General features: G+C 45.7%; 1 protein-coding gene across 3 annotated transcripts; it reads left to right on the top strand.

The window, feature by feature from the left end:
* LOC308534939 (von Willebrand factor A domain-containing protein 5A-like) lies at nt 1-25,755 on the top strand. Of its 3 annotated transcripts, none has more exons than XM_081113625.1 (19): nt 30-79; nt 1,474-1,522; nt 4,263-4,326; nt 4,445-4,647; nt 4,974-5,196; nt 5,304-5,476; nt 5,990-6,104; nt 8,180-8,349; nt 8,597-8,685; nt 9,111-9,255; nt 9,709-9,788; nt 11,931-12,045; nt 13,064-13,228; nt 13,474-13,574; nt 13,911-14,266; nt 16,811-16,960; nt 19,949-20,070; nt 22,726-22,852; nt 23,340-25,755. In XM_081113625.1, the coding sequence occupies exons 3-19, from the start codon at nt 4,278-4,280 to the stop codon at nt 23,417-23,419; spliced, it is 2,463 nt and encodes an 820-aa protein (XP_080969751.1). In that variant the 5' UTR covers nt 30-79; nt 1,474-1,522; nt 4,263-4,277; the 3' UTR covers nt 23,420-25,755. The 3 variants fall into 3 exon arrangements, with proteins under 3 accessions (XP_080969750.1, XP_080969751.1, XP_080969752.1); XM_081113626.1 differs by having other exon boundaries at nt 68-178; XM_081113624.1 differs by lacking the exon at nt 1,474-1,522 and having other exon boundaries at nt 1-79.
* The last annotated feature ends 107 nt before the right edge of the window (nt 25,756-25,862 follow it).

The following is a 25,862-nucleotide window of genomic DNA, read 5'->3' on the forward strand; positions in this document are numbered from 1 at the left end:
AGGCGAGGGCGGGTCTTCCCGGAACTTCTGGCTGAGGGTGTTTCCCTCTCGAGTGACTCATGTTCCCGGCGCCCAGCAGGTAGGGGGCCCGCGCCGGCCCGGCCCGGGAGGGGTCCCCGCTCACCCGGGCTGAGACCCGCGCCCGCCGCCTGCCTCTCCCGCCTCCAGCTCTGCTCGGGTCCGTTTTAGCTGCAAGCCCGAGGGGTACCGGAGTTAGTCCTGCTGTGCGATGGGGTGGGGTGGGGGACACCACGGGACTAGGGGGGGAAGCGGGGGCAGGTGGCAGGGTGGGGGCATCTTGTGGGGCTGGAAGTGGGAATTGTCATCTCCTAATCATCTCAAGGCCCCGTTCTCCACTTTCTCTTTCACTTTACCTCCCTCTCCGTCTCTCCCTCCCCTTCGTGCGGACAAGTCATAGCTCCTCCATTTGATGTAAATTTATGTGTGGAAATGGAGCTTCAAACCTCCCCCCTGCCGCCCCATCCAAATCGAACTGCAGCCCCTACCAGCGGTTCTCAACCTTCCGGCCCTTTAAATACAGTTCCTCAGGTTGTGACGCGACCATGAAATTATTTCCGTGGCTGCTTCATAACTGTAATGTTGCTACTGTGATGAATCGTCATGTAAATATCTGATATGCAGGATGGTCTTAGGCGACCCCTGTGAAAGGGTCCTTCGACCACCGCCAAAGGGGTCGCGACCCACAGGTTGAGAACCGCTGCACCCTTCTCTCTCTATATATATATAGTACCAAAATTCACGCAAGATTTGCAATTCAATTCAATTGCAAATCTTGCGTGAATTTTGGGACACACTGTTGAAATTCAAGGGGCCAGCTCAGATACCTTCTGTGACTCCCTGGACTGAAAATTTAAAGTTTAAATCACTCCCGAATTCAGAGAGGAAGGGAAAGGGAGAGAGAGAGAGAGAAAGAAACATCAATGATGAGAATCATTGATCAGCTGCCTCCTGCACGCCCCCTACTGGGGCTCCAGCCTGCAGCCAGGACAGGTAACCTGACAGGCTGATGCTGTATCCACTAAGCCAAACCTGGCAGGGCCATTCCCAGTCTCTATCCCAGCCTCGCTCTGCACCCCTATGGCCAGATGGCCCGGGGGGGGGGGGGGGAGGCCCACTCCAGGTTCTCCACTGGCCCTTTTGTGGCCCCTGCCCCACCAGCGCCCCCCTCGCCCAGGGCAGCGCCTAGATTCCCGGCACCTGACTCACTGACCCTTCCCTCCCTTCTCCCAGCCTCGGATTAAACTTTAAGCCCCATCAGCTGCTGTGGCCAGCCTGCTCCCTGTTGCTGGGTGCATTTCTCAAGTGCCCTGGGGAGGGAGGGGGAAGGAGTTCTGACTCAGCATAGGGTTGTCCTGGGAAGGGTGGGGCGAGGCTGCAGAAGAGCAAACCTCCCCTGGGAGGGATTTGTTCTGGGGTTAGACAGAGTCTGGGGACAAGCCTGTGTCTTTGCAGGAGACACTCAGCCACTGCTCCCTCTCTCTTCACCAGAAAGGCTCCCTGGGTGAGTACCGCCCACCCTTACAGATTGGGTGGCCCTCTGCTTTCTCCAGCTGTTATACCCCTGTATCCTTGTCCTTCTCCGGCGGTAAACTCCCTGCTGAGGTTACTAGAAACTCTTTCCTAGCCCAGCCCCAGCCTGTGGTACCCGAGAAAGGGCCCCATCAGATGTGTGCCTGGAAACCCTCTCGCTGAGCCTGCGTGCCTCTCCCCATCGCCACAACCACCTCTGTGGTTTAGCCAGTGTGAGACTTTTTGCCACCATCTGTTTTTACCCAATCCCTCAAAACAAAAACAGAGGCAAAACAACAAGCCTGCCGTATTGGCGCTGATTTGTAGGTGTGGGGGCATGGTGTATCAGAAACCATTGCAGTCAGCTGGGTGAGCAATGGCCATTGCTCTGGCTTGGAGTAGGGTGTGGTGTTGGTTTGTTTTAATACACTTTTATTGATCTCAGAGAGGAAGGGACGGGGGAGAGAGATAAGAAATATCAGTGATGAGGGAGAATCATCGATCCGTTGCCATCTGCACGCCCCCTACTGGGGATCGAGCCCGCAACCCAGGCATGTGCCCTTGACCGGAATCGAACCCGGGACCCTTCAGCCCACAAGACCGACGCTCTATCCATTGAGCCAAACTGGCTAGGGCCAGGTGTGATGTTTAAATGGTGATTGTGATGAGCACAGAAAGGCCTAGAAATAGTCCTGCCAAAAGCTACAGAATCCTTGAAGAGGTGGGTGTGGTTCCAGGAAGGAAAATTATCTTTCTCAAGAACCTGCCTGCTCCTCTGGCCTGTAGGTTCCTGGATGAAGTTTCAGATTCCCAGTGACTCCTCTGCCCCTGCTCGGAATATGCACAGTAGTTTCATTTCTCTTCCGCAGTCTCTGTGTACCAGGCAATTACATGTTACCTTACTGTTTATTTTCAGTAAAAACCCCCTACTTGGTTCTGGAGATTGCAGAACCAAGTAGGGGATTTTTACTGAAAATAAACAGTGGGTATTACTTTTGTAGGTGGTCACCACCCTCTGACTGAGCAGGGGGAGGCCAGCTCACAGAAAACTCCGTTCGAATGTTTGGAGGGCAGCTCATAGTGAGACTAGGGCCAAGGACTAGGAGCAGACCCACCTGTTGATTCTCTGGATTTAATAAAAGCCACACCCGGCCAGGTGTGGCTCAGCGGTTGAGCATCGACCCCGGAAACCAAGCGGTCACCAGTTCAATTCCTGGTCAGGGCACAGGCCCAGGTTGCAGGCTTGATCCCTAGTAGGGGGCGTGCAGGAGGCAGCCGATCAGTGATTCTCTCTCATCATTGATGTTTCTATCTCCTTCTCTGAAATAAACAAAAACATACTTTAAAGAAAAGTATAACATAAATGATAACCCATGGACATAATAGTTTTTTACCGTATCACATGAAATGGTTGTCTGAGAATATAATGAAATTTGGAAGACATGTTTTGATGTAAAATAGAGGGCATGTTGGATATATGATATAGTAATCGCCTGGACAGAGAGAACAAACAGGTTTCAATAACGAGCCCCAAAAGAAAAGCCACAAGGTACGTGATCTAAGTTGCAGAAGTCCATTTTGGATCAGGCAACGTCTTATGTGCAGGGCCGAGACTCAACCTGTAAGATAACATTTATTTACGAAAGCACAGAGGTAGAAGTAATTAGTTTCTAGGAGAAACGGGCTTAGGAAACAGTGGATGGAGGCAGAGGAAAGGCCCTTGGAGCTTTGAAGGGAGAAAGGTCAAGGTGATGCGTCTGGAGGGATTGGGAACGGAAGAGGAAGGGAAAGGCACAGGCTTGCTCCCTGGAGAGAGCGTCTGCTGGGTCCTCAGTCATAAGGGTTTTAGGGGTGGAGTTTTTAGGGGTGATCCCAGGGGCAGATCTCAATAGAATATTCCGCAGCTTTCCAGGTGTGTCCTTTCAGGGTTGTGGTCTCCACTGATTGATTGATCAGGGTCAGGGAAGGGGGGTTATTATTCAGTGCAGCTGGTCCCGAGGTCAGCCATGGTGCTGCTTGCCGGGTTTTGCTGCTTTTCTGGGCCTGGAGCTGAATGAAATAGATGTTCTCTCCAGGGAGGAAAGGTCAGGGGCTCTAAACGAGAATGACCAGGGTATGCGGGGGGAGGAAAGGTCATTCCGAGGACGAGGTCCTACCCTACACATGTCCATGGCTAGGACTGGGCCTTTCCGCCCTGGTGACCTTCTGCACCTGGCCCATCGTCCTTGCTCTGCTCATGTCTAACGGCCACCTACAAGACTAACAATACGGTCTATTTAACAACAGCGACAAGAACAACACTCATGTCTGTCATCATTGATTCAACGCCTCCCATGGGCCAGGCCCCATTCCTAGGACTTCATCTGTCTTCATTCATCTGTGCACAGACATATGATTTTCATTTTAGAAATACTGAGGTTCAGAGGGGTTCATTACATTCACTGAATATTCCTAAAAAGTGCTATAATAAGAACACTTCCGAAAAAAGTGGACCTGGCGTTTGAACCAGCCTTCGGTGAGGATTCCTGTCTAGCTTTCCACCAGGGTCTGGCATTTAGAAGGAACCTTGCTATTGACACCTTGATCCCCTTCTGTTCCACTATTTCCTCCTTCCTGGGTCCCCGATTAACCCTCTGAATAGATGTTGATGCCAGAGAGAAGCCCATCGGTATTGGTGTTTGGATAGGTAACCCCCACCATGGCGCTCCATTGATGATGTGTCTTTTCCACAGTAACCCTGTGTCACCATGGTGTCCCCTCCCTGCTACGGCCTGCTAACCCGCCAAAAGGAGCCAGGTAAGCCTGACTCCTGACTCTGACTTGCCATTGGACCTTTGACACCTCGCACGATGCCTGGTCAGCGGGAGGCATTCTATGAAGGTTGGTGACCTCCTGAACTCTGGTCTATCTCTAGTGCCACTGAAGAGCATCTCGGTGACCTTGTCCATTCGTGAGTTCGTGGCGGGTGTGTCTGCTACCTTGAACTATGAGAATGAGGGGAAAAATCCGTTGGAGGCCTTCTTTGTGTTCCCCATGGACGAAGACTCAGCTGTCCACAGCTTCGAGGCCGTGGTGGATGGGAAGAAAATCGTGGCAGAATTGCAGGAGAAGTCGGAGGTACTGGGGATGAGTACATTCCTTCCTCCCTTTTTATGTCCATAATGCACGCTCTTCAGGGTCTCTATCAAATGCAACTGCCCAGAAATGTTGATGTCCAATGCTTTGTCCTCTACTCCCCTCTAACCAATAACTTTCCTAAAACCATTGGAGGGAAACACCCATCGGAGGCACTCAGGGTTTGGCTGTGAGCTTGGCAAGACCGATCACAGGCTCACCCCACCAGTCTTTGTTTCCTGTGTCACTCGTCTCCTCCTCAAGCATGTCACCTCTCATGTCATGTAACCTTTCCTGTCATGTCACCCGTCTTCCCTTGTCCTCCTTAGGCCCGCACCAATTACGAGAATGCCATCAGCCAGGGCCACCAAGCCTTCTTGTTGGAGGAGGACGATCAGGCTGGCGACACCTTCTCTTGTAACGTGGGGAACCTGCCCCCCGGGTCGAAGGCGGCTCTCACCCTGAAGTACGTGCAGGAGCTGCCTCTGGAGGCCGACGGGGCCCTGCGCTATGTGCTCCCCGCTATCCTGAACCCTCGCTACCAACTCTCCAGTGAGTAGGCTTTTTCTTCCAATACTCGCGGGGACAACCCCCCTCAGGGTTGTCGGGGTGCTAAACATTGTGGGGAGGGGACACACCACTGAGCTCACTTTCCATAGGAGGGTCTGAGGGCGGTAGCCTTCAAATGAAGAATCCTGCAGTCCCTTCGAAGGACGTGCCCTACACACTCAGCCTGGCTGCCACCGTCAGCTCCCAGCATGGCATCAAGAGTGTCCAATGCAGCTCCCCCGTGAATCCTATTGAGTACCTTGAAGATAAGACTTCTGCTCAGGTAATTAGTGAGCACGCGCTGTGGTTGCCAGCACCCCTGTTTTGGGGTCCTGATCTTCCTCCGCACTCCACTCCTAAATATTGCTAACTTTTTCCTGTTAAACCTGGGGGAATCGCACTGGGCCCCTTCTTTTTTTTAATACATTTTTATTGATTTCAGAGAGGAGAGGGACAGAGAGATAGGAGCATCAATGATGAGAGAGAATCATTGATTGGCTGCCTCCTCCACGCCCCCTACTGGGGATCAAGTCCACAACCCAGGCATGTGGCCTGACTGGGAATCGAACCCAGGACCTTTCAGTCCCCAGGCCAATGCTCTATCCACTGAACCAAACTGGGTAGGGCTGGGCCCCTTCTTTATCCTTATTTCATCTCCAGAGCCTCCTGCCTGTTCTCACCCTTGCTCCTGGCTCTGTTTACACGTGGAAGGAGCCGGTAGCCCTCAGCTCTGACCTCAGCCCCAGGCAGAGGCATGATGGTTCTAACATGGCTTCTTTGCTTGCTCCCAACTCAGATCTCCTTGGCTGACGGACACAAATTTGATCGAGATGTGGAGTTCCTGGTTTACTACAGTGAGGTGCATACTCCCAGCGTGGCTGTGGAGATGGGGGCGCCTGCAACAAAGCCCGGTATGTTGCTTCTTCCTTTGTAGTTACCACCTAAGGTCGTTGAATTACCCTCAAATTACCCTCACTTTCTTTTTTCTATTCAGTAATGGGTAAAAAAAAAAAAAAAAAAAGAGGGGGACTAGTTTACACTATGGCATGCAAAAATGATTCCATATTGAATATCTTGTGACTATGTCTTATATGTAAATTTTGGTGAATTAGTAGGTACTTAGACAAAGGACATGAAAAAAAATTTACAAGGGAAATGCAGCTAGTTTAAAAATATGGGACAATGATCAGCCTCTACAAGTATAAATAAAAGTAAAATAAATGATGTGACTTTTTCACTTTTAAAATGATCAAGGATTTCCAAATCTGGGAACACCTCGTGCTTTAAAAGGTGAGGTGAGTTTGGCACTCTCGCAGATTGCTTTAAGCAAAAATAATTTGGAATCAAACTTTGGAGAAGAGATTTGGCGATATGTGTCAAAAGAAATGTTCATTTTAGTGATTCCAATTTTAGGAATCTTACCTAAGGAAATAAATTTAAATGTAAGTAAAAATATACACTAAAGTGGCCATTTTCATAATATCAAAGATTAGTAAATAATCAAAATGTCTCACAATAGCTAAATTCACTATGCTGGGATTGCTTGATGAGTTATTATGCAGCTACCAAAATCATATATGTTGACAGATTTAAATAATATAGAAAAAAAGCCTTCCAACGAGGATTAAGTTAAAGAAAAGTAAGTTATACAAACAAATTGCTATAAAAAAAATAACTTGTCAATTAGGAAAAACATTTAAAACCACAGGAAATATGCACATAGTAATTATGATTAGATTAAGACTAACTTTACATTCTACATTTTTTGTTTTATCTAATAAATAACTTTTATTGATTTACCATTCCAACATGTAATCTCACCTAGAGTTCTTTGTTCTTTTTTTAATTGTGGTAAAATTTATCTGACTTAAATTTTAAGTAAAAAGAAAACTAATACTTTGGTATAAAATTTACATAATGGAAATTTTACCATTATAATTATTTTTAACAATATAGCTCTGTTACCTTCAGTACATTCACCATGTTGTAAATATCACCCTTATCCATCTTCAGGGTTTGTTTGTTTTTTGTTTTTTTTTATCTTAACCTAGTTTCTTAATTTCTATGCCTAAGTTTAGTTTCTTACTAGGTTTAGTTTTTAAATTTCTTTAATTTATCTTATTTTCCAAATTTTCCTTGGTATATATCTACTTTTCCTCTTATTTTTTTTGTTTGTTTATTTGTTTTTATTGATTTCAGAGAGAGGAAGGGAGAGACAGAGAGAGAAACATCAATGATGAGAATAATCATCGATCTGCTGCCTCCTCACACCTACTGGAGATGGAGTCTACAACACGGGCATGTGCCCTGACTAGGAAGCGAACCATGACCTCCTGGTTCCTGGGTCGCTGCTCAAACACCAGGCCACACCGGCCGGGCTGTGTACTTCTTCTTTTAACTGTACTGGTGTAATACATGTCAGGGACCGCTGTCTTGGGGCCTCCCTGAGCTTCCATGGCCCTGGACTTCAGAGACCATGAAGCATCAATGGAAAGATATTGACACTTCTGAAGCATTTCTCACTTTGGTGGAACGACACATCCTTGGGGACAATCATAGTCAAAACACAATGTCTTGGGTTAGGCTCTTACTTCCATAGCTACCACTGCTTTAGAGATAAGTAGCTATAGTTGATCTTCAATCGGCCATTTTTCTTATTATATTGTTGACGTTTGGCCAAGGTAACTTCACACTCCAGCTCACAAATTGGAACTCCTAAATTTGCCTTCACTCGTTTAACCATTTCCTCCCCCGCTCAGGGCAAGCCGTCCACGCTAAACCTGTTAGAGGGGGTCCCAGCGTCAGCCAGGTTTGCTCCAGCTCCTGTTCCCATGAAGCTCCGGGCTCTGTCTTTGTGCATTAGTTGCCTGGTTTTGTCCTTCCCTTTGGGCGAGCTCCCCCTTGTGTGCCCAAGAAGTACTCCCACAACAGTATGTATTGTTTTCGTTCCTTTTCATCTCATGGTGTCCTTCTTCTTTCTGAGTAGATTCTTTGATGGGAGATCCATCTGCGATGGTGAGTTTCTACCCAAATATCCCAGAGGCTCAGTCACCAACGGCATGTGGAGAATTCGTCTTCCTCATGGACCGCTCGGGAAGTATGCATTGTCCCATGAATAATCAGAATCCATCTCAGCTGCGCATAGAGGCGGCCAAGGTAAGACTAGTTCTTTTTCTGCTCATGTGCTCAAATAAGGATGAGTCTCGGGGGTTAAATTAGAGTCCATCTGGGTCATCTGGATCAGTGCTTCCAGCTGCACTGCAGCTCATGTGACCACTCCGAGGACTACAAGACTGGAAGGCGCGCTCTGGGTGAAGGCCCACACCCTCAGGAGTTAGATGGGGAGGGTCTGTGTGTCTTCAAGGATCCTCTCTCACTCGCTCCCCATACTCTCTTCCTTCAGGAAACACTGATTTGGCTGCTGAAGAGTTTGCCTATAGGCTGTTATTTCAACATCTATGGATTTGGATCGTCCTTTGAGTCCTTCTTTCCGTAAGTTTCTAGAAAGGCTACAGAGAGTTCCAAAAAAAGACCCTCTAAAGCAGCGGTTCTCAACCTTCTGTCCCTTTAAAACAGTTCCTCATGATTTTACTCCCAACCATAAAATTATTTTCGTTTCTACTTCATAACTGTAATGTTGCTACTGTTATGAATCGTCATGTAAATATCTGATCTGCAGGATGGTCTTAGGCGACCCCTGTGAAAGGGTCTTTCGACCGCCAAAGAGGTCGCGACCCACAGGTTGAGAACTGCTGCTCTAAAGAAAGGACTATATTGTTAAAGGGGTTACAATAGAGTTGACCTTGGCATTAGGGAGTTCAGGTGAGGAGGTTTACAGTGGGGTGAATCTCAGTGCGGAGATGCGATCCTGGGGTGTGTCAGCTCGCTGTGTCCCTGAGTGTTGGTGCTTTTCTCAGGGAGAGCGTGAAGTACACTCAGGATACCATGGAGCAGGCGCTGAAGAGAGTTAAGAGTATGGACGCTGACCTCGGGGGCACAGAAATCTTGGAACCACTCAAGGCCATTTACAGTAGAGCTTCCATCCCAGGCCACCCTCTCCAGGTAAGAACTGGAACAGAGCTCACAGAAAGGGGGGAGAGAGAACTCAACTTCGGTTCCAGAATGTATAGCCCTGAGTTTCATTGTAGGATTGTCCCATTAGGGTGTGCATTTCAGAGTTGTCTGTTATGTAGTAAAGGGGAAAAGACAAGAGGCATTTCATAGAATCCCTCTTCCTTAGCTCCACGCTCTGAACTATGGAGGTGGAAGCTCTCTTGTGGAATGCCACGGGGGCCTGAGGTGAAACTGGTAGGGTGAGGAAATTGCCCCAAACCATGTAAAAACCTGATGCAAGTGACAGTGGCCCACTAGGGATTTCACACGTGTCCGAAGAGGCATCGGTGTCTCCGGCATGAAATAGTCGAGTTTTTCAAGGGCAAATTGCAGTATTTTAAAAATGAACTTTAAAAAAAAAGTGATCTTCATAGAGATTTGACCAATGTCTTCTGTGCTCAGCTTTTTGTCTTCACAGATGGAGAAGTGACCGACACATTCAGTGTCATTAGAGAAGTGAAAATCAATGGGCAGAGGCACAGGTATGCAGACAGTGTGTGTGTTTCTGGGTGACTGACCCTGGTAGTGCCACATGTAATCTAGGGTCTTGTGGTTCCAGTGCTGACAAGTAAGGATGGACAGAAATACTATACTATGGGGTTATTTCAGCTTCTTTTTGAATAAAAATTAATGTTACACAGTTTTTATTCTAAGTATTTTGCTTCTTTCCCTCAAGAGTATATAGTCACCCATATTTTGCATGGAACCATAGTTAATTTTCACTGGGGTATAGTACTCCACAGGATGGCTAAACCATAATTTATTGATTGATTCTACTGCTGATGGACTTCCATTTAGCTGTTTAAAATAATGCTTTTATGAATATCCTTGTATTCTTATACATGTATATTTTTGCCTATACACACTTGTGTGTGCACCTATATATGCATATATACATGTTCATTTTCACATGTGTACACACACCTATTTCTTTGAATTGACATGGTAGTGGATTTATTGGGAATGCCCGTTTTCAGAAGGAACATGGTTCGTATAGCATTAATAGTGTGGTTGTTTGCTCTAGGTCTTTTTGTAGATATCCTACATCTGATTAAGGATTTTTCTGTTTTAAGAGTTATTTTCTTTTTGTTTACATTTAAAAAAATAATAATGATCGCCGAAACCGGTTTGGCTCAGTGGATAGAGCGTCGGCTTGCGGACTGGGGGGTCCCGGGTTCAATTCCGGTCGGGGGCATGTGCCTGGGTTGTGGGCACATCCCCGGTGGGAGATGTGCAGGAGGCAGCTGATCGATGTTCCTCTCTCATCGATGTTTCTAACTCTCTATCTCTCTCCCTTCCTCTCTGTAAAAACTCAATAAAATATATTAAAAAAATAAAAAATAAAATAAATAATAATGAATGGTTGAACTTCATCACATGCATTTTATGTATCTGGTGAGATGAGAGTATGGTTTTATCTTTTATTCTTTCAATGTGTTCATTGTAATGACTGTTGTTAAATATTAGACCAGCCTTGCATTTCTGAAATAAACCCAAGTTAGTTGTGATCTATTAGCAATTTTCATATATTTCTTATTCCGTTGAGTAATAATTGTTTAGGATTGGAAAATATTTTTTCATGAAAAATATTGGCATGTACTTTTTAAATAATATTCTTGTTGGGTTTTAATACCTATGTTACAGTGGTATCATATAATGAGCTGAGAAGAATTGCCTGTTTTTCTATTATGGGAAATATTTTCTTACGTGTTTACTAGATGGTACAAGGAGATTTTTTCTGTGGGAAGATTTTTAAATCTCCTTATTGAAATAGAACTGTTCATATTTTTATATGTTCTTGATTCTTATGGGAGTTTGTATATTTTATCTAAGTTTTCAAATTTCTCTGCATGAAATGTCAACATTGTCACCAGATGATGTTATTAAGTTTTGTAGAATCGGTGGTAGTATTCCCTTTTTATTCCTGACACTGATTATTTGTGCTTTCTCTTTTATTCTTGCCCTAAATGTTTGTCAGTTTTAAAATATGTTTTTATTGATTTTTAGAGAGAGAGGAAGGGAGAAGGATAGAGATATATAGAGAGAAAAACATCATTTGTCGGCTGCCCCCCTGCATGCCCCCTCCTGGGGATCAAGTCCGAATCCCTGGCTGGGAATTGAACCAGTGACCTCTTGGTTTATGGTCGATGCTCAACCAGTGAGCCACACAAGCCGGGCATGTTTGTCAATTTTAATCATCTTTCCCAAAAAACAGCACTTTTTGTGTATCATCTCTTTTGTATGATTGTCTTCTGTATCAATAACATTTGCCCTTATCTTTCTTTTCTTTAAAATTTGTGGGTTTTTTGGCTGCTTTTTTCCCAAGATCTGGAGATGCGTGTTCAGGTAGTTGACTTTTAGACTTCTTTTTCTGACATGTGTATTTAGAACTAGAATTATAAACACATCTGTAACTGAATCCTAAATTTGGATATGTCATTTTCCATTGGTGTTCTCTACTTTCTAATTATCATTATGATTTCTTTATAAAACGTATGTTATTCAGAAGTATGCTAACTAGTACACTATCTCTTCATGTATTTTTATGTGTTTTTTTTTACCATGATGTTATCATGTCACCCTTTCATCCCTGTCTCTAAGGTCAGGCTGTTTTCCAATCGCAGGTGTTTCTCATTTGGTATTGGCGAAGGAGCCTCCACCAGCCTCATAAAAGGCATTGCCCGGGCATCAGGGGGCGCGGCAGAATTTATCACAGGCAATGAGAGGATGCAGTTGAAGGTGAGGGGCAGGCCTGTGTCCAGGGGGCGGTCCAGAGGGAGTGGGGGCAGGGGGCACCCTGCTGCAAGAGCTGAGGCAACCTATTGCCTGTAGGATTCATTTCTTTATATTCCCGGGGCTTTGGGCTACAGACTCAATGGGACTACTTTTGTCTTTATGCGAACGGGGCCCCTGTAGTTTCTGGGGAAATGGCATCTAGTCCCAGCAGTTGGAAGCCCAGCAACAAAATGTGGAAGAGGTCAGGGCTTTGTGTTCAAAACAAGAAGCAGAGAAACTTAAGAAAACAAGAAACAGAGAGCTTGGCATTCCAGGTGTGTGCTTAGTCGCTCCTCCATGCCAATGACACAAAGAACACAAGCAGGATGGCCCTGGCCAGTTTGGCTGAGTGGATAGAGCATTGGCCTGCAGACCAAAGAGTCCCAGGTTCCATTCCAATCAAGGACACGTACCTTGGTTGCAGGCTCCTCCCCGGCCTGGGCCCTGGTCAGGGCTCATACAGGAGGCAACCCACCAATGTGTTTCTCTTACCTCCATGTTTCTCTCTGTCTTTCCCTCCCTCCCACTCTCTCGGAAGATCGATGGGAAAATATCCTCAGGTGAGGATTAACAGCAACAAAAAACAAAGGGAAAAAAACCCCACACAAAAACAAGATGGACAGCTGTAATATGTCTGTAGGTGGGAGAGGCGGTAAACTGCTACTCCGTTTGATGAGTTCGCACAAGGAGGCATCCTCCACCTCTGGTTATAGTGCTGCCTTCCTCTTCCCCAGTTGGTGCCATTTCTTATCGAATGCCTACTTCTCTGTTACTTTATACACATTCATTACGTGTCTCTGCCTTAGCTTCCTCCTGTGTAAAGCAAAAGGAAGAACACCCATCTTCTAGTGGAGGACGAGGGAGTAGGTCAACCATGGGTTGGGCTGCATAGCTCCTGGGGCATGATGAACACTCAGGTAGCAGTAGGTATGGTTGCCATTATGTATTTTTGGTGTTTATTCTGTTCTCTTCCCTCCGCCAGGCTCTCAGGGCCCTGAAGCGCTCTCTGCAGCCTGTGGTAGAGGATGTTTCTCTGAGCTGGGATTTGCCTGCAGGTCTGTCTGCTAAAATGCTTTCCCCAGAACCAACTGTCATCTTCCGGGGTCAGAGGTTGATCGTCTATGCCCAGTTGACTGGGACGATGCCGGTGAGATTCCGTTCTTGCTTGTTCCTCTAGCCAGAGTCGCCGCTGCCCCGAGTTCTGCACCGGACGCTTGCCCGACAGGGTCAGCCTCCCTCCCCTCGCCATCATGTCAAGCCTCTGGTTTTCTGAACTACCTGGTTTCTAGCCAGAAACTTTAAATGTGTGGGGTTGGGGAGCTGCCCCAATTCTGCCATCTCTCCCTGGGTGATCTCTCCCTCTCATCCTGTCTCCTCTTCTCTACTTTTTAGCCAGCAGAGGCAACAGGGAAAGTTTGCCTCAAGTACACCCTCCAGGGCACGCAGTTTGAGAATCAAGTGGCATTTTCTCTACAGCCCAAGTCGGATGCCAAGTAAGATTTCCCTGTTTCTTTCCTAGTTCCTTCCTTTTCCTTCTCCTTTTCCTCCCTCCTCTCCCCTCCCCTCTCCTTTCTTTCCTCTCCTTCCCTTCCTTCCCCTTCCCTCCCCTTCCCTTTCTTCTTGTCTCTGCCATCCATAGGGGGTCAGTTTCCTGCTCTTCATTTTGGGCTCAATGATTTCCCTAAAATCACTTTTCCTTTTCTGGCCACTCAGACTTCATCTCCCCCCGATCTTATGTTCCTCCCTGCGCTATCCCCAGCCTGTCAGGGCTCTGAGTGGCAGCACAGGTGTGCTTCTGCCTGAGTCACAGGGAATCTTTTTTCTGTTAGCCTCACCATTCATCGCCTGGCTGCCAAGTCCTTCATCCAGACCAAGGACATGGGCTTCGAGGAGACTCCAGCCAATGATAAAAAAGAGGTGCTGAAAGTAAGCATGGAGTGCGGCGTCATAAGCTCCCACACGGCTTTCATTGCCATCAACAAGGATCTCAACAAGCCTGTTCAGGGACCCCTGACTCGCAGTGACGTTCCAAGTCCAATGCTATTTTCTCAGCCTATGATGATGTGTTCTCCTGGTATGCCGAGTGGTGCTCCTGTTCGGATGTATTGTAGTTCTCCTCGGATGGGTGGTGCTCCTGCTCCGATGTTTGGTGCTCCTGCTCCAAAATCAGGGATCAGCCTTAAAAGTGAGTTTTATTCTAATCAAACTCACATAAAATAAGGGGCCCTGTATACCTAGATACATCATTTAAAGCAAATGTTTATGAAAAGTCCTTCCCTCCCCTCCTGCCTTGTCTCTCCACATCTAGGATCTCTGACTGCTGTAAAACATTTCTGTCCAAGAAAACAGAAAGTACACCATTAGCAAGAAAGTGTAAAGTACTCCAAGGGGGGGGAAATGAGGGAAATGAAGCTGAAAGTGCATATAAGCATTGAGTAGTTACACTGCCTAAACCTGAAGCTTGTGTATCCTATTGATACTGGTTAATGACTACACAGATGGTGGGCAAACAACCTGATAGTGTTAGGAAATGGGTGCTGATTGCAGGGCTGTCTCAGACATAAACCAAAACTGGAGAGGGAAATGCTCAGGAAGACATAGAGCTTTTGTCAAGGAATGTTGAAGGGCCAATCAGCTGCAAGGTCTGACTGAGATCACCATGGAAAATCAGCTATGCAGCGACCCACCTCACAGAACAGGATTTGCTTTAACAGGGCTCTGATACCTGCTGAGTCCACCCCATGAGTATACGTCGCTTGTGAAGGTGGTGGGGTGGTGATGCTTTGACATGGTCTGAAGCTGTCCACTGGGTGCACTGGCTCTGGGGACTCCTGGGAGATTCAGGCCAAGGTCAGCCACTGGCTTTGTTCTGCCCCAGGGCCACCCAGCATGAGCTACAAAATGATCTGCAGATGGCTGCTACTTGTGTTGAGCTTGGAGGTGCCTAGGAGAAGCCAAGCTACAAACCAAGGCTGGCTGTGGCTAGTGCCAGGCCCAGGGTCACTTAGCAACAGGTACTAGGCCAGATGCTGCTTATTTGAGCAATTTTAGGAAAATAAGAAGCATGAGCCAAGACAGGCCATTCTGATGGTAAAGCCACTAGAAACAGCTGGTGTGGAGTGGGCCTCCGGGAATCACCAGGGTGGGACTAACAGTGTTAATCCAGGTTGATGGAGACTCAGATATGGTGGCCACCTGCTGGCTCTTTGGGGGAGGGTTCAGCAAAGGAACAATGGCTTCTACCAGTACTTCTGTCTGGAAGAAAGCTTCCCATCCAGCTCTTGCTATGATGCCAGACCATTCAGTTCCTCCCTGTATGCCTCAGGTGCCTTTCAGGTAGCTGTAGCATGCTGGAGCTCTGAGGAGTGAGTCCAAGTTAGTCCATATGTGGACTCGTCAGGAGGAATTGCTTGGGACTCCTGCAGCCTCTGTCTCCCTCAGCCTTGTCCCTCGCTGTTTTTTATAACCAGAAGTTATGGGGACTTTTCTTCCCAGCACTGGAACCCTGGGCTGGGGACTTGGTGTGCTGCTCGGACCCCTGGCTCCTCAGGGGGTACCTCTATAGCTGAGACATCCCCTCTAGTTTTTATCTGCCCCACATGGGTGTGGCACCAATCCCTCCTACCAGTCTGGATGTGGCTTCTTCTTTAATTCCATAGTTCTAGGACTCCCACTGAGCTTTATTTCATGCAGGTCTGAATGATGGTTGTTCTGTAGTTTAGTTGTAATTTTGATGTGGTTGTGGGAGGAGGCAAGGATACTGCATTTATTTATACTGCCATCTTGTTTGGAATTTCTGGATATTCTATTTTTAAAGTTTTTTTTTTTTCAATTAGTTCTTTACAGGTGGAACAATTCTGCTTGATAATCACATATCTTGGCTTAGGAGGGAGTGGCCGGAGTAGAGTGGAGCTTGAAGCCATTTATTTGATTTCAGGAAGACAAGAAGCTTTGAATTAGGGGGTTGGATAGGTTATGTACATGGGTGCTTAATCTCTAAAGATGATGGCAGGCTTTGCAAGGAAGTGAAAGTCTTCGATCTAGTTTTCAGATACTTCAGTGGGTGTTGAAAATGGACAAAGAATTTGGAGGTTGACAGCACCTGGAAGGTAATCCAGGTGAAGCTGAGGAGTCATGCTATGGATGTGGCCATTGGGACTGAAGAGGTTGCCAACCCCACCTACCTCACCTCTCAAACATGGATGCTTGGGTTCTGGTACCTGGAGCAACCACCATTTGAGAAGGATAGAGGGAGAAAAGATTTCTAGGAGGGAAAATTAGTTTTGAGTTGAGATGACTAGTTGAAGGAAGCCTCTGATAATGACACTAAAGATGCAGAAAAGACCATTGTCATGTGTCAGCAGGACACCATTGGAAGGGCATGGAGGCTGCAGAATTTGTGCTCCTGGGAGAAGAAAAAAATGCACAGTAAAGATGACTGAGGCTGACACGGATAGGAGCATATATATGTCTCAAATTATCAGGCCCATTGCCTACAGCAGAGGGCATAGGGTGCCTCAGTGTCAACGGCTATATTGTTTTTCAGCTCATACAAAGCCCCATTCTCCTACCATCCTCCCGCATCTCTGCCCAACTCATACCAGAGCGTGTCCTACCCGAAGAATGGTTACTATCCCCATAGGTCCATAATTAACAAGAGCCTGCATTCTCTAGGTGAGCATCTTCCCAGGGATATTTTCTCACTACGGCTTGTCTGTCACACATATAGAAATGAAGAGACGTCTTCTAAAGGGTGGTAATCCTATGTCAGTGAAACACCAGCCTGACGTGGAGCAGTATGCTGATTTTTGTGCTCTCGATGAAATGTCACAGGGATGTTCTTCCAACAACATGTCCGACTTGGAAACTAACCATACAGGTGAGTTCTCTCTCCTAATTTATGGGAACTGAAGAACTCAACCTCCGTGTTCTGCTGTCTTGTGGCTTTCTCTACCCAGGAGGTGATCGGTTGGAGAAGCGTCGGGGCAGAGGGTAAAAATTTCCCAGTCTTTTTGTCAGGGCCAGCCCCGCTTCCATAGTCTACAACACAGGACATGAAGCCTCCCCCAGTGGAGTTCAGGATGAGCCCCTCTGCCATCTCATCAGCTCTCACACTCCGCCTACCGACGGGGGCCCTCCTCTTGCAGAACCCACCTGCCAGCCTGTTTGGGCCCCAGCTGCATGAATCATTCTCTTACAGGTTGGGTTTGAAAACTGACCTTTTTTTATATATTTTTTTTATTGATTTTTTACAGAGAGGAAGCTGAGAGGGATAGAGAGTCAGAAACATCGATCAGCTGCCTCCTGCATACCCCCTAGTGGGGATATGCCCACAACCAAGGTACATGCCCTTGACCGGAATCGAACCTGGGACCCTTCAGTCCACAGGCTCAGGCTCCATCCACTGAGCCAAACCGTTTAGGGCGAAGACCAACCTTTTTTTTTTTTTTTTTTTTAAATATATTTTATTGATTTTTTTACAGAGAGGAAGGGAGAGAGATAGATAGTTAGAAACATCGATGAGAGAGAAACATCGATCAGCTGCCTCCTGCACATCCCCCACTGGGGATGTGCCCGCAACCCAGGTACATGCCCTTGACCGGAATCGAACCCAGGACCTTTCGGTCCGCAGGCTGACGCTCTATCCACTGAGCCAAACCGGTTTCGGCGAAGACCAACCTTTTTAATGCATTCTCATGACTTTCTGTCACTACAGGCTGTTCCTTGGTCATTTCATTGCTTTGTGTCCCAAACAGCTGGGTAGTCAAAATACATGTTCCTAAAATAGGCTTAAAGGCAACTTCTGTCTAGTCTCTTCCCGTTTTGCAGCAGGGGTTTATGGTGTACAATCCTTTCATCGTTCCAACATCTTTGCCACTTACTCTCTCTTTATGCATTCTTCTTAGGCTGCTAATACAGAAAGGGCTTCGAGGTCTAAGGTAGATTCAGATCTCTTGTTGACTACCAGTTACTGTGGGGTTTTAAGAAATTTCGTTAACTTTTTGTTTCAGTTTTTAGAACTATTTTTATTGATTTCAGAGAGGAAGGGAAAGGGAGAGATCGAAACACCCATAATGAGAGAGGATCATGGATCGGCTGCCTCCTGCACACCCCCTATTGGGGATTGAGCTCGCAACCCCAGGCCTGTGCCCTGACAGGAAATTGAACTGTGACCTCATGGTTCATAGGTCGATGCTCGACCACTGAGCCACACCAGCCGGGCAAGGTAACTTTTTAGAGCCTTAGCTTCCTCAGCTGCTGTATCATGCACCTCTTCATGAGAACTTCCTTCATGTTATCCACGGAGTAGGTTCTCAGTGTCCCGTAGTGTTGGTTTCCTGCGCTGTCCTAAAACCTAGTGACTAGCAATATCGCCACTATAATGAGCTTCCTCTCTCATGGAGCCTCTTACTAATGTAGAGAGAAGTTCCCAGCAACTACTATTTGCTGGGAGCCATTTAAGCGCCTTTCTGGGTCCTGGATGTTTTTTCTCATGCATCAGGCATTACTGTCTCCCATTTAGAGAAGGCTGCGATTTCTGTGGTTTAAGTAACTACAGTGGGGCCTTGACTTAGGAGTTGAATTCGTTCCGTGACGGAGCTCATAACTCAAATTACTCGTATGTCAAATCACTGTGACATTCGCTGCGCCAACTAGCGGTGGGGTATCTGAAGCTGGCTCGTAACCCGAATTTTTTTGAGCTTGCAACTCAAAGAGAGATGGCTCGTATCTCAAAAATACTCGTTAGTTGGGACACTCGTAAGTCAGGGCCCCACTGTATTAGATTTTGAGTGCAGGCAGACCTGAGATTCAAATGTAGGCTTTTGATATTCAGAACCTTCGTTGTTGTTGTTTTTCCCATTAGAGTAGAACTGTTTTTCTTGCCTACTAATTTCTAAGTTGTACGGAGTATATCATCCCATAGGATAGTTATCCAGATGTGAGATGCTTCTATGAAAATTCTGTGATCTTCAAGCAGCTTTTACACCATCAGGATTGGACACTGCACTACATTTTAAACACGTTTTTACAGAATCTTAGAGAGGAAGGAAGAGGGAGAGAGAGAAACATTGATCATGTGCCCTGACTGGGAATCGAACCCACGATCTCCCAGTGCATGGGACGATGCTCATCCAATTGAGACACACCAGCCAGGGCTAAACTATTCTTTGAGGTAGACTGCTAACTGCTTCCTTTATTTATGTCTGCTCTCTTTTGACATTTTTGATCATTAAAATTCAAGCTATGTTTATCTAGATGTTTGTTTTTTAATCCTCACCCAAGGATATTTTCCCATTGAATTTTAGAGACAGTGGAAGAGAAAGGGAAAGACAGAGAGAAATATTGGCATGAGAGAAACACATCGATTGGATGCCTCCTGCACATGCCCTGACCAGGGCCCAGTCCAGGGAGGAGCCTGTAACCGAAGTACATGCCCTTGATCAGGAACGAACCTGGGACCTTTTGGTCTGTAGGATGACGCTCTATCCACTGAGCCAAACTGGCTAGGGCTATCTATAATTTCTTAATATACCCTACGTTTTAAGGGTCATTGCCACAGGACAGGATAAGACTTTAAATAGCACTATCATGTGAGTTCTTTAGTGCCTTATATCTTCCTCTCCTTTCTGAATTTTTAAGTGCATCTCTCCTAGTGGCAGCACAACACTGGGGTGGCCTACACTGTCACAGAGAAAACACATGTCTCCTGGGTGAGGACTGAGATGGGGAACTTGGTAGGATCTGCACTCTTGCTATCGCCTTTCTCTGAATTCAGACTCCCTCCCTGACATATGCCAAGGGGCCAAATTAAACTTCCTAGTTTCTCATCTCCTTTCTTTTTTTTTCTCTCCCAAAATCTTTGAAGATGATCCTCTTGTACAGCTGATTTCCCTCCAAAAGGCAGATGGTTCCTGGGATCTGAATGAAGGTCTGGCCGTGATCCTGGGTATGAGCTTGGGAGATATGCAGGCTGCACTCCCTGTCAAGGTGAGACTCGGGGAAGAAAAAAGGAGTTTGTCTCTTTTTGAGAAGTTGGGGTCAGTAAAGAGACTTGGGTGAATCATGACTCACCTGAGGAAGCGGAATATAGGAGATCATACACTAAATAAATCTCTAATAAATAGAGGTTGAAGGTATTTCTTGGGTAGGTTAGAACAGAAGGAACAAGGAACTCATGGTCCAGCCAGTAGGAGATGATGAATGACAAAGGGAATGCAAAAATTCTCTTTTACTTTGACTGATTCCCTGCCATCCACCTTAATGATAATAGCAGCTGTTCATTGAGCAATTACACAGTGCGCTAAACACTTAACTTTCATGATCTTATTTTTTCATCACAACAATGAGAAAAGGTAAGTCCTATTTATGTTGCTGTTTATAGATGAAGAAGCTGAAACCCAGAGAAGTAGAATAATGAGTCTAAGTTTACCTAAATAGTTAGTGGCAGAATGGGGTTCAATTCTAGGACTCACTATCTTTCGAACCCACATTATTGCTCCTCTTCTTAATGAGGAAACTGTCCAGAAATTAGCAAAATCAAAGTTAGGAATGTGAAGTATAAACAGGGATGGTGTAATTATTGCAAATGCGTTCAAGTCTGCTGATGAGGACAAATTACTTCATAGAATTTCAAGAAAGCTTACTAACTGAATATTGTGAAATATAAGACAGATGCCTAAAAGGCAATGTCGTTTTGGATTTACATAATCTGGAAGATGATTCAATAAACCTCAGATATCCTATAATTACAACAGCAGTACAGTATCTACTAGTTAGATGTAACTGTCAAGCTCTTCAAATATGGCCAATGCAAATGAGGAACTACATTTTTAATTGCCTTGAGATGTGCTATAATTGTGAAATGCATTCTGATTTTATAAACTTCATATACAAAGGAATGTAAAACATTATTTTTATATGGATTACATGTTAACATGATATTTTAAATATATTAGATTAGCCCGGCTGATGTTGCTCAGTGGTTGACTGTATACCTATGCACCAGGAGGTCATGGTTTGATTCCCAGTTAGGTCACATGCACTGCTTGCAGGCTAGATCCCCAGTAGGGGGCGTGCAGAAGCCAGCCAATCAATGATTCTCTCTCATCATTGATGTTTCTGTCTCTTTCTCCCTCTCCCTTCCTCTCTGAAATCACCAAATACATATATATATATATATATATATATATATATATATATATATATATTTAATAAAACTATATTTTTAAAAACTTTAAAATATACCAGGTTAAATAAAATATATTATTGATAACATAATTGTACTTTTTATTTTTACATTTTTACATGTGGCTGCTAGGATACTTAAAACTGTATTTCTATTGAAAAGACTTTCCTAAAACAGACAATTACAAAATTAATTTGTAAATAATTTATTCATTTGATTAATCAATATAATGAATTTATAGACAATTCAAAGGGGATATTAAGGATCATGAAGATCTAACTCGGTTTCACTGAGAACAAGACATGTTAGATTAACACTTTCTTCTTGGACATGGTAACTTAGCCAATAAATCAACGGAATGAAGAGCCCTGGTGTATCTGAATTTCATTAAGGAATTTGAACTTTTCTTAATGATTAGTATATGGACTGATTACAAACTACTTGGAAACCCATGGTACTGAATAATGAATTTATTCAAATGAAACAGATATGCAGATCCGCCAGTCTCTGATTCTCTGGGGGTCCATATTTTCAATGAGTATTTAGGTGAAGATATAGACCAATACGATCCTATTTGTATGTGACCAAACTGGGAGATGGCGTAATGGACAAGAAAATCAGGATCCCAAAAGACCTGAACAATGACTTGAATTTAAAAAAAAAAAAAAAAAAAAAAAAAGCTGGCATAAACACTCTTTTTCATTCTAAATTCTCAGCTGTACAGGTAGAGAATAGAGGCCAAATGATAGCGGTTGCACATGAAAATTAGAGATTTTAGAGGACCATCAACTTATTATCAATCAGCATATTTGAAACATGATTAGTTGAGGGCAAAAGGATTGTCAGGAAACCTTTATTATTATATAATCTGGGGCTGGAGTGATGGAATTTCAAGAGTACGTTTACCTCCAGATGTGACCATCTAAAGAGATGTATGTTAGAAATCGCTGTGCTTGTGTCTAGACCAGGAGAACACACACGGGGTTCTTCCTGCTTTGACAGAAGTCCTCTTAAGGGAGAATGGAAGGAACCGGGAATTGTGATCTGAAACAAGTCTACTCACAGGCCATAATAGCTGTTTCCAAATTTTAAGACTCACGATATAAAAGAATTTATTTTAATCTATTGTCTCCAAAAACTGGAATCGGGAGCCGTGGGTGAAAACTCACCATCTTCTGGTCTATGGACGACTTTTTGTTGAGTTGGATGAGCACTGTGACCTTGAATCAGAACGTTTGGTCTCCAGTCCCAGCTCCATCATGTGCTAGAAGACTCACTTTGGGCATATCATTTCATTTTTATATGAATCAGTTTTCTCTCTTAAAATATGTGGCTATTGGTAATTCCTCAATATGTTTTTGTGTTGGTGAGGGTTCACCAACATTTAGTAGCAATGTGGCGGGGGACCTGGTAGGTGAGGAGGGAGTGCAGGCTTCAGGGGCGTCTCTCTGTTGTAGAGTGTGGATTCCTCAGGCTGGGCCACCGTCCTGGCGGTGATCTGGCTGCATGACAAGTATAAGGACATGAAGTGCGAGTGGGAGCTTCTGGAGCGGAAAGCTGTGGCCTGGATTCACAGCCATGCAGGTAGGAGCACCAGCCCGAGCCCTCAGCTCCTTCCCTCCTTAGGAAGCTCCCCATCTTCCCGGACATTGAGCCCCCGGGCCGTCCTGGTCCAGACCTTTTGGGTCTCCCAGCTAGTTCTCTCCTGGGCAGGATGAGGGGGCAGTGGGAGGTGTGTGAAGAGGGAAAGGGGCATCGATGGGGAGTGTGAGTTGGAACAGGGACATGAAGTGGCATTTATTCTTCTCACTCTGTCAGTACTATTCTGAGAGTGAGACTGAACTTGGGGCATTTCTTTTTTGGGTGTTTATTATCTCATTGCTGCTGGATATTTCTGGGGCCAGAGGGGAGGAAAGGGAATCTGGGGGATGTGAGGAGAAAGTGGGGGGTGCTAAGCAAAGATACAAGCAGGACTCCGGGGAGATGACCGAAGAGGTTGAGGGGAGACTGGGAGAAAGGCACTTCCTCTCACTGTTGTCCCTCAGCCCTCATTTTTGTTTTCTCCTCTCAGGCTCCACCACGGATGGGCTGGTGAAAGCTGCTGTGGGCTTTCTGAAGTCATCGGTGGATCCTGCCGTCTTTGCCCCCTGAGGATCCTGACCAGAAACACACGTGCCTCCTTCATGCTCCTGTCCCTTCCTGTACCTTCCTGTACCCCCTTCTCCCAGAATGTGATCTTGTCTTGTATACTGTTGGAGACCGGGTGTAAGCTGACATGGTCCTTGCACCTGAAGGGGCTAGCAAGGCTGGGACCCTTACCCACACAGTTTTCCCAGACTTGTTTGGATGGCGGTTATCAGTAGAATGAGAGCAACCTTTGTAGAATGGGAACAGCCTTTCATGGCTTACCAAGAAGTCTGTAACTATTTACTGAGATTTGCTGTACCGAGAATTTGTCCTTCTGCTCTGTCCCTCCCTTACAGATTAAGAGGAACAAAGAATACATTTCTCTTGACAGACCTCCTATTCAGTGTATTGTGTATAAAAGTCATTGCGTGGTTAATAAACTTACTGCAGCTCCTCGATTGACCTGCAGTCCTCCCGATCCCGCTCTCCTGTCTTTCTCTCTTTTATCAATTTCCACCTCCCTACCTCAGCCCGGCTCAAACTGTCACGCTGGCCCTGACAGTATACCTCTCCTGTCGGCTTCCTGTAATAAAAGTCAACAATGTCTGTCTCACCTTTCCTCCAGGTTCCAGGTTCCCTCTGGATATGACATCCTTTCCCCAGCATGTGCTCTCAGCCAGGCATCAGGGCCCCAGACATGTTCTCTTTCTGGAAGGAGTTCAGAGGCAGTGAGGTCCCTCCCGGGATTTTCAGAGTGACGACATGAGAAATGAGGGGCATGGACTCTAGGCTACAGGTTGCTGGGTTGATGTTAGGGATTGCCTGGATTGGAAAGTTCTCTGCATTATTTTTTGTCTATTCACTATTGCTTTTGGGGACTTAGGAGGACAAGACTGGTGAGCTATCCAGTTTTCTATTCTTGGGTAGAATAAAGAGATGGAGGGGCAGTTGACAGCCAACATTGGGATCCACATAACCTCCACATGAGGTTCAAGGGTCCACTGTGAGGGTTGGCACTGTTGGGGACCTTCGTGGTCGATTCTGCCTGGGTCTTGTTAGCCTATACTGCCCGCCCCCCCTCATACTGCCCAAGGGTTGAGTGGTAGCTGTGGGAGACAGATGTTTCTTCTTAATCAGGATGCATCTTAGTAAGAGGGCCATGATGGGATCCTTGGTCCTGGCCTGAACCCTCGCGGCCTCTGAATCGGGCTCTGATCTAGTATACGTTTATAAAAAGCAGTGCTAAAGGCAGCTTTGCCTGAGACCAGAAACCTGGGCCATTCATCCCAAGAGAAAGGAGCTCCCCGTGAACATGTCTGACCTTGCAGTCCCACACTATCCTTAATGAAGGGACCCTATTGGATGTGTTGTTCCCTAACATACTGCTGTATCAATATTAAAATGACTCTTGGTTGTATCTGGTATTTTATAGATTTATTCATTGGATCTGCATGGGTTTTCTCATCCCTTGTTTTCCCTCCCAACTTTTTTTTTTTTTTAATATATTTTTACTGATTTCAGAGAGGAAGGGAGAGGGAGAGAGAGAGAGAAACATCGGTGATGAGAGGGAATCATTCATCAGCTGCTTCCTGCATGCTCCCTACTGGGGATCGAGCCCGCAACCCAGGCATATGCCCTTGACTCGAACCTGGAACCCTTCAGTCCACAGGCCCACACTCTATCTACTGAGCCAAACCAGCTAGCGCTCTCCCAACTTTTCTGATACCTCCCCTGTTCATATTGTGTCCTGTCCCCATATCTTCTGTTGCAAGCTGATTTCCTAAGGCACTAGTCAGAGAACCACTATGAGAACCCTGGCCATACCCTTACATAGTTATGTGATGATAAACAAATGATTTATTCCCTCAGAGGTTAGTGTCTCCATCTATAAAAGTAAATGATGACATTAGAACTGGGTTCTGACTTTCCCCTAGAACCCTCAAGACTTCTGAGCAAGGCCTCACTGTCTATTCGCTCAGGTAAAGGATGGCCTAGACCAGAGCGCCATGAAACTTCTGAGTGAACTGGTGTTAGGAACGTGCCCGCGTTTCACAGTGAGACCACCTCTCAAGGACTTTCTTCCAAGTTTGCTGGTGGCTGCGTGTGACCTGCGGAGGGCTTGTTGAAATGCAGCTGTCAGACACTTCACTATTGTACTAGAGTGTATTTGCTGTTCATGTTGTAATTATGATAATGATTTTTATTTCCTAGCGAATGAAACTATGTCAATGAAAAATGTTGTATAAATTACTTAAACGAGTACAGCGAAACCAGAGTTTAAATGTAGTGTTCTGATTTCTAATGCCATTTCTTTTCGTGATGTATTTCAGCGGGTATTAAAGAGTTCGAGTTTGTTGCTCAGAGATATTGTGAGTTCAAGAGAGAGTTAGACTGTGGGTGCAGGAATTTCCCTCGATCCCTTACTTATAGAGTCGCCACTTTATCGCCGGTCCCTAGGCGTGGGCGG

This window comes from Myotis nattereri (genome assembly GCF_964212035.1).
Source record: "Myotis nattereri genome assembly, chromosome: 19".
NCBI classification, from domain to species: domain Eukaryota; kingdom Metazoa; phylum Chordata; class Mammalia; order Chiroptera; family Vespertilionidae; genus Myotis; species Myotis nattereri.

What these genes read in the sequence shown, in the direction of transcription:
- LOC308534939 (XM_081113624.1), top strand. Translation starts at nt 4,278, where the DNA reads ATGGTGTCCCCTCCCTGCTACGGCCTGCTAACCCGCCAAAAGGAGCCA. An exon ending in TCCTTTGAGTCCTTCTTTCC is followed by an intron (nt 8,686 to 9,110) that starts GTAAGTTTCTAG and finishes TGCTTTTCTCAG; the next exon opens with GGAGAGCGTGAAGTACACTC. An exon ending in TCCCAGGCCACCCTCTCCAG is followed by an intron (nt 9,256 to 9,708) that starts GTAAGAACTGGA and finishes TTCTGTGCTCAG; the next exon opens with CTTTTTGTCTTCACAGATGG.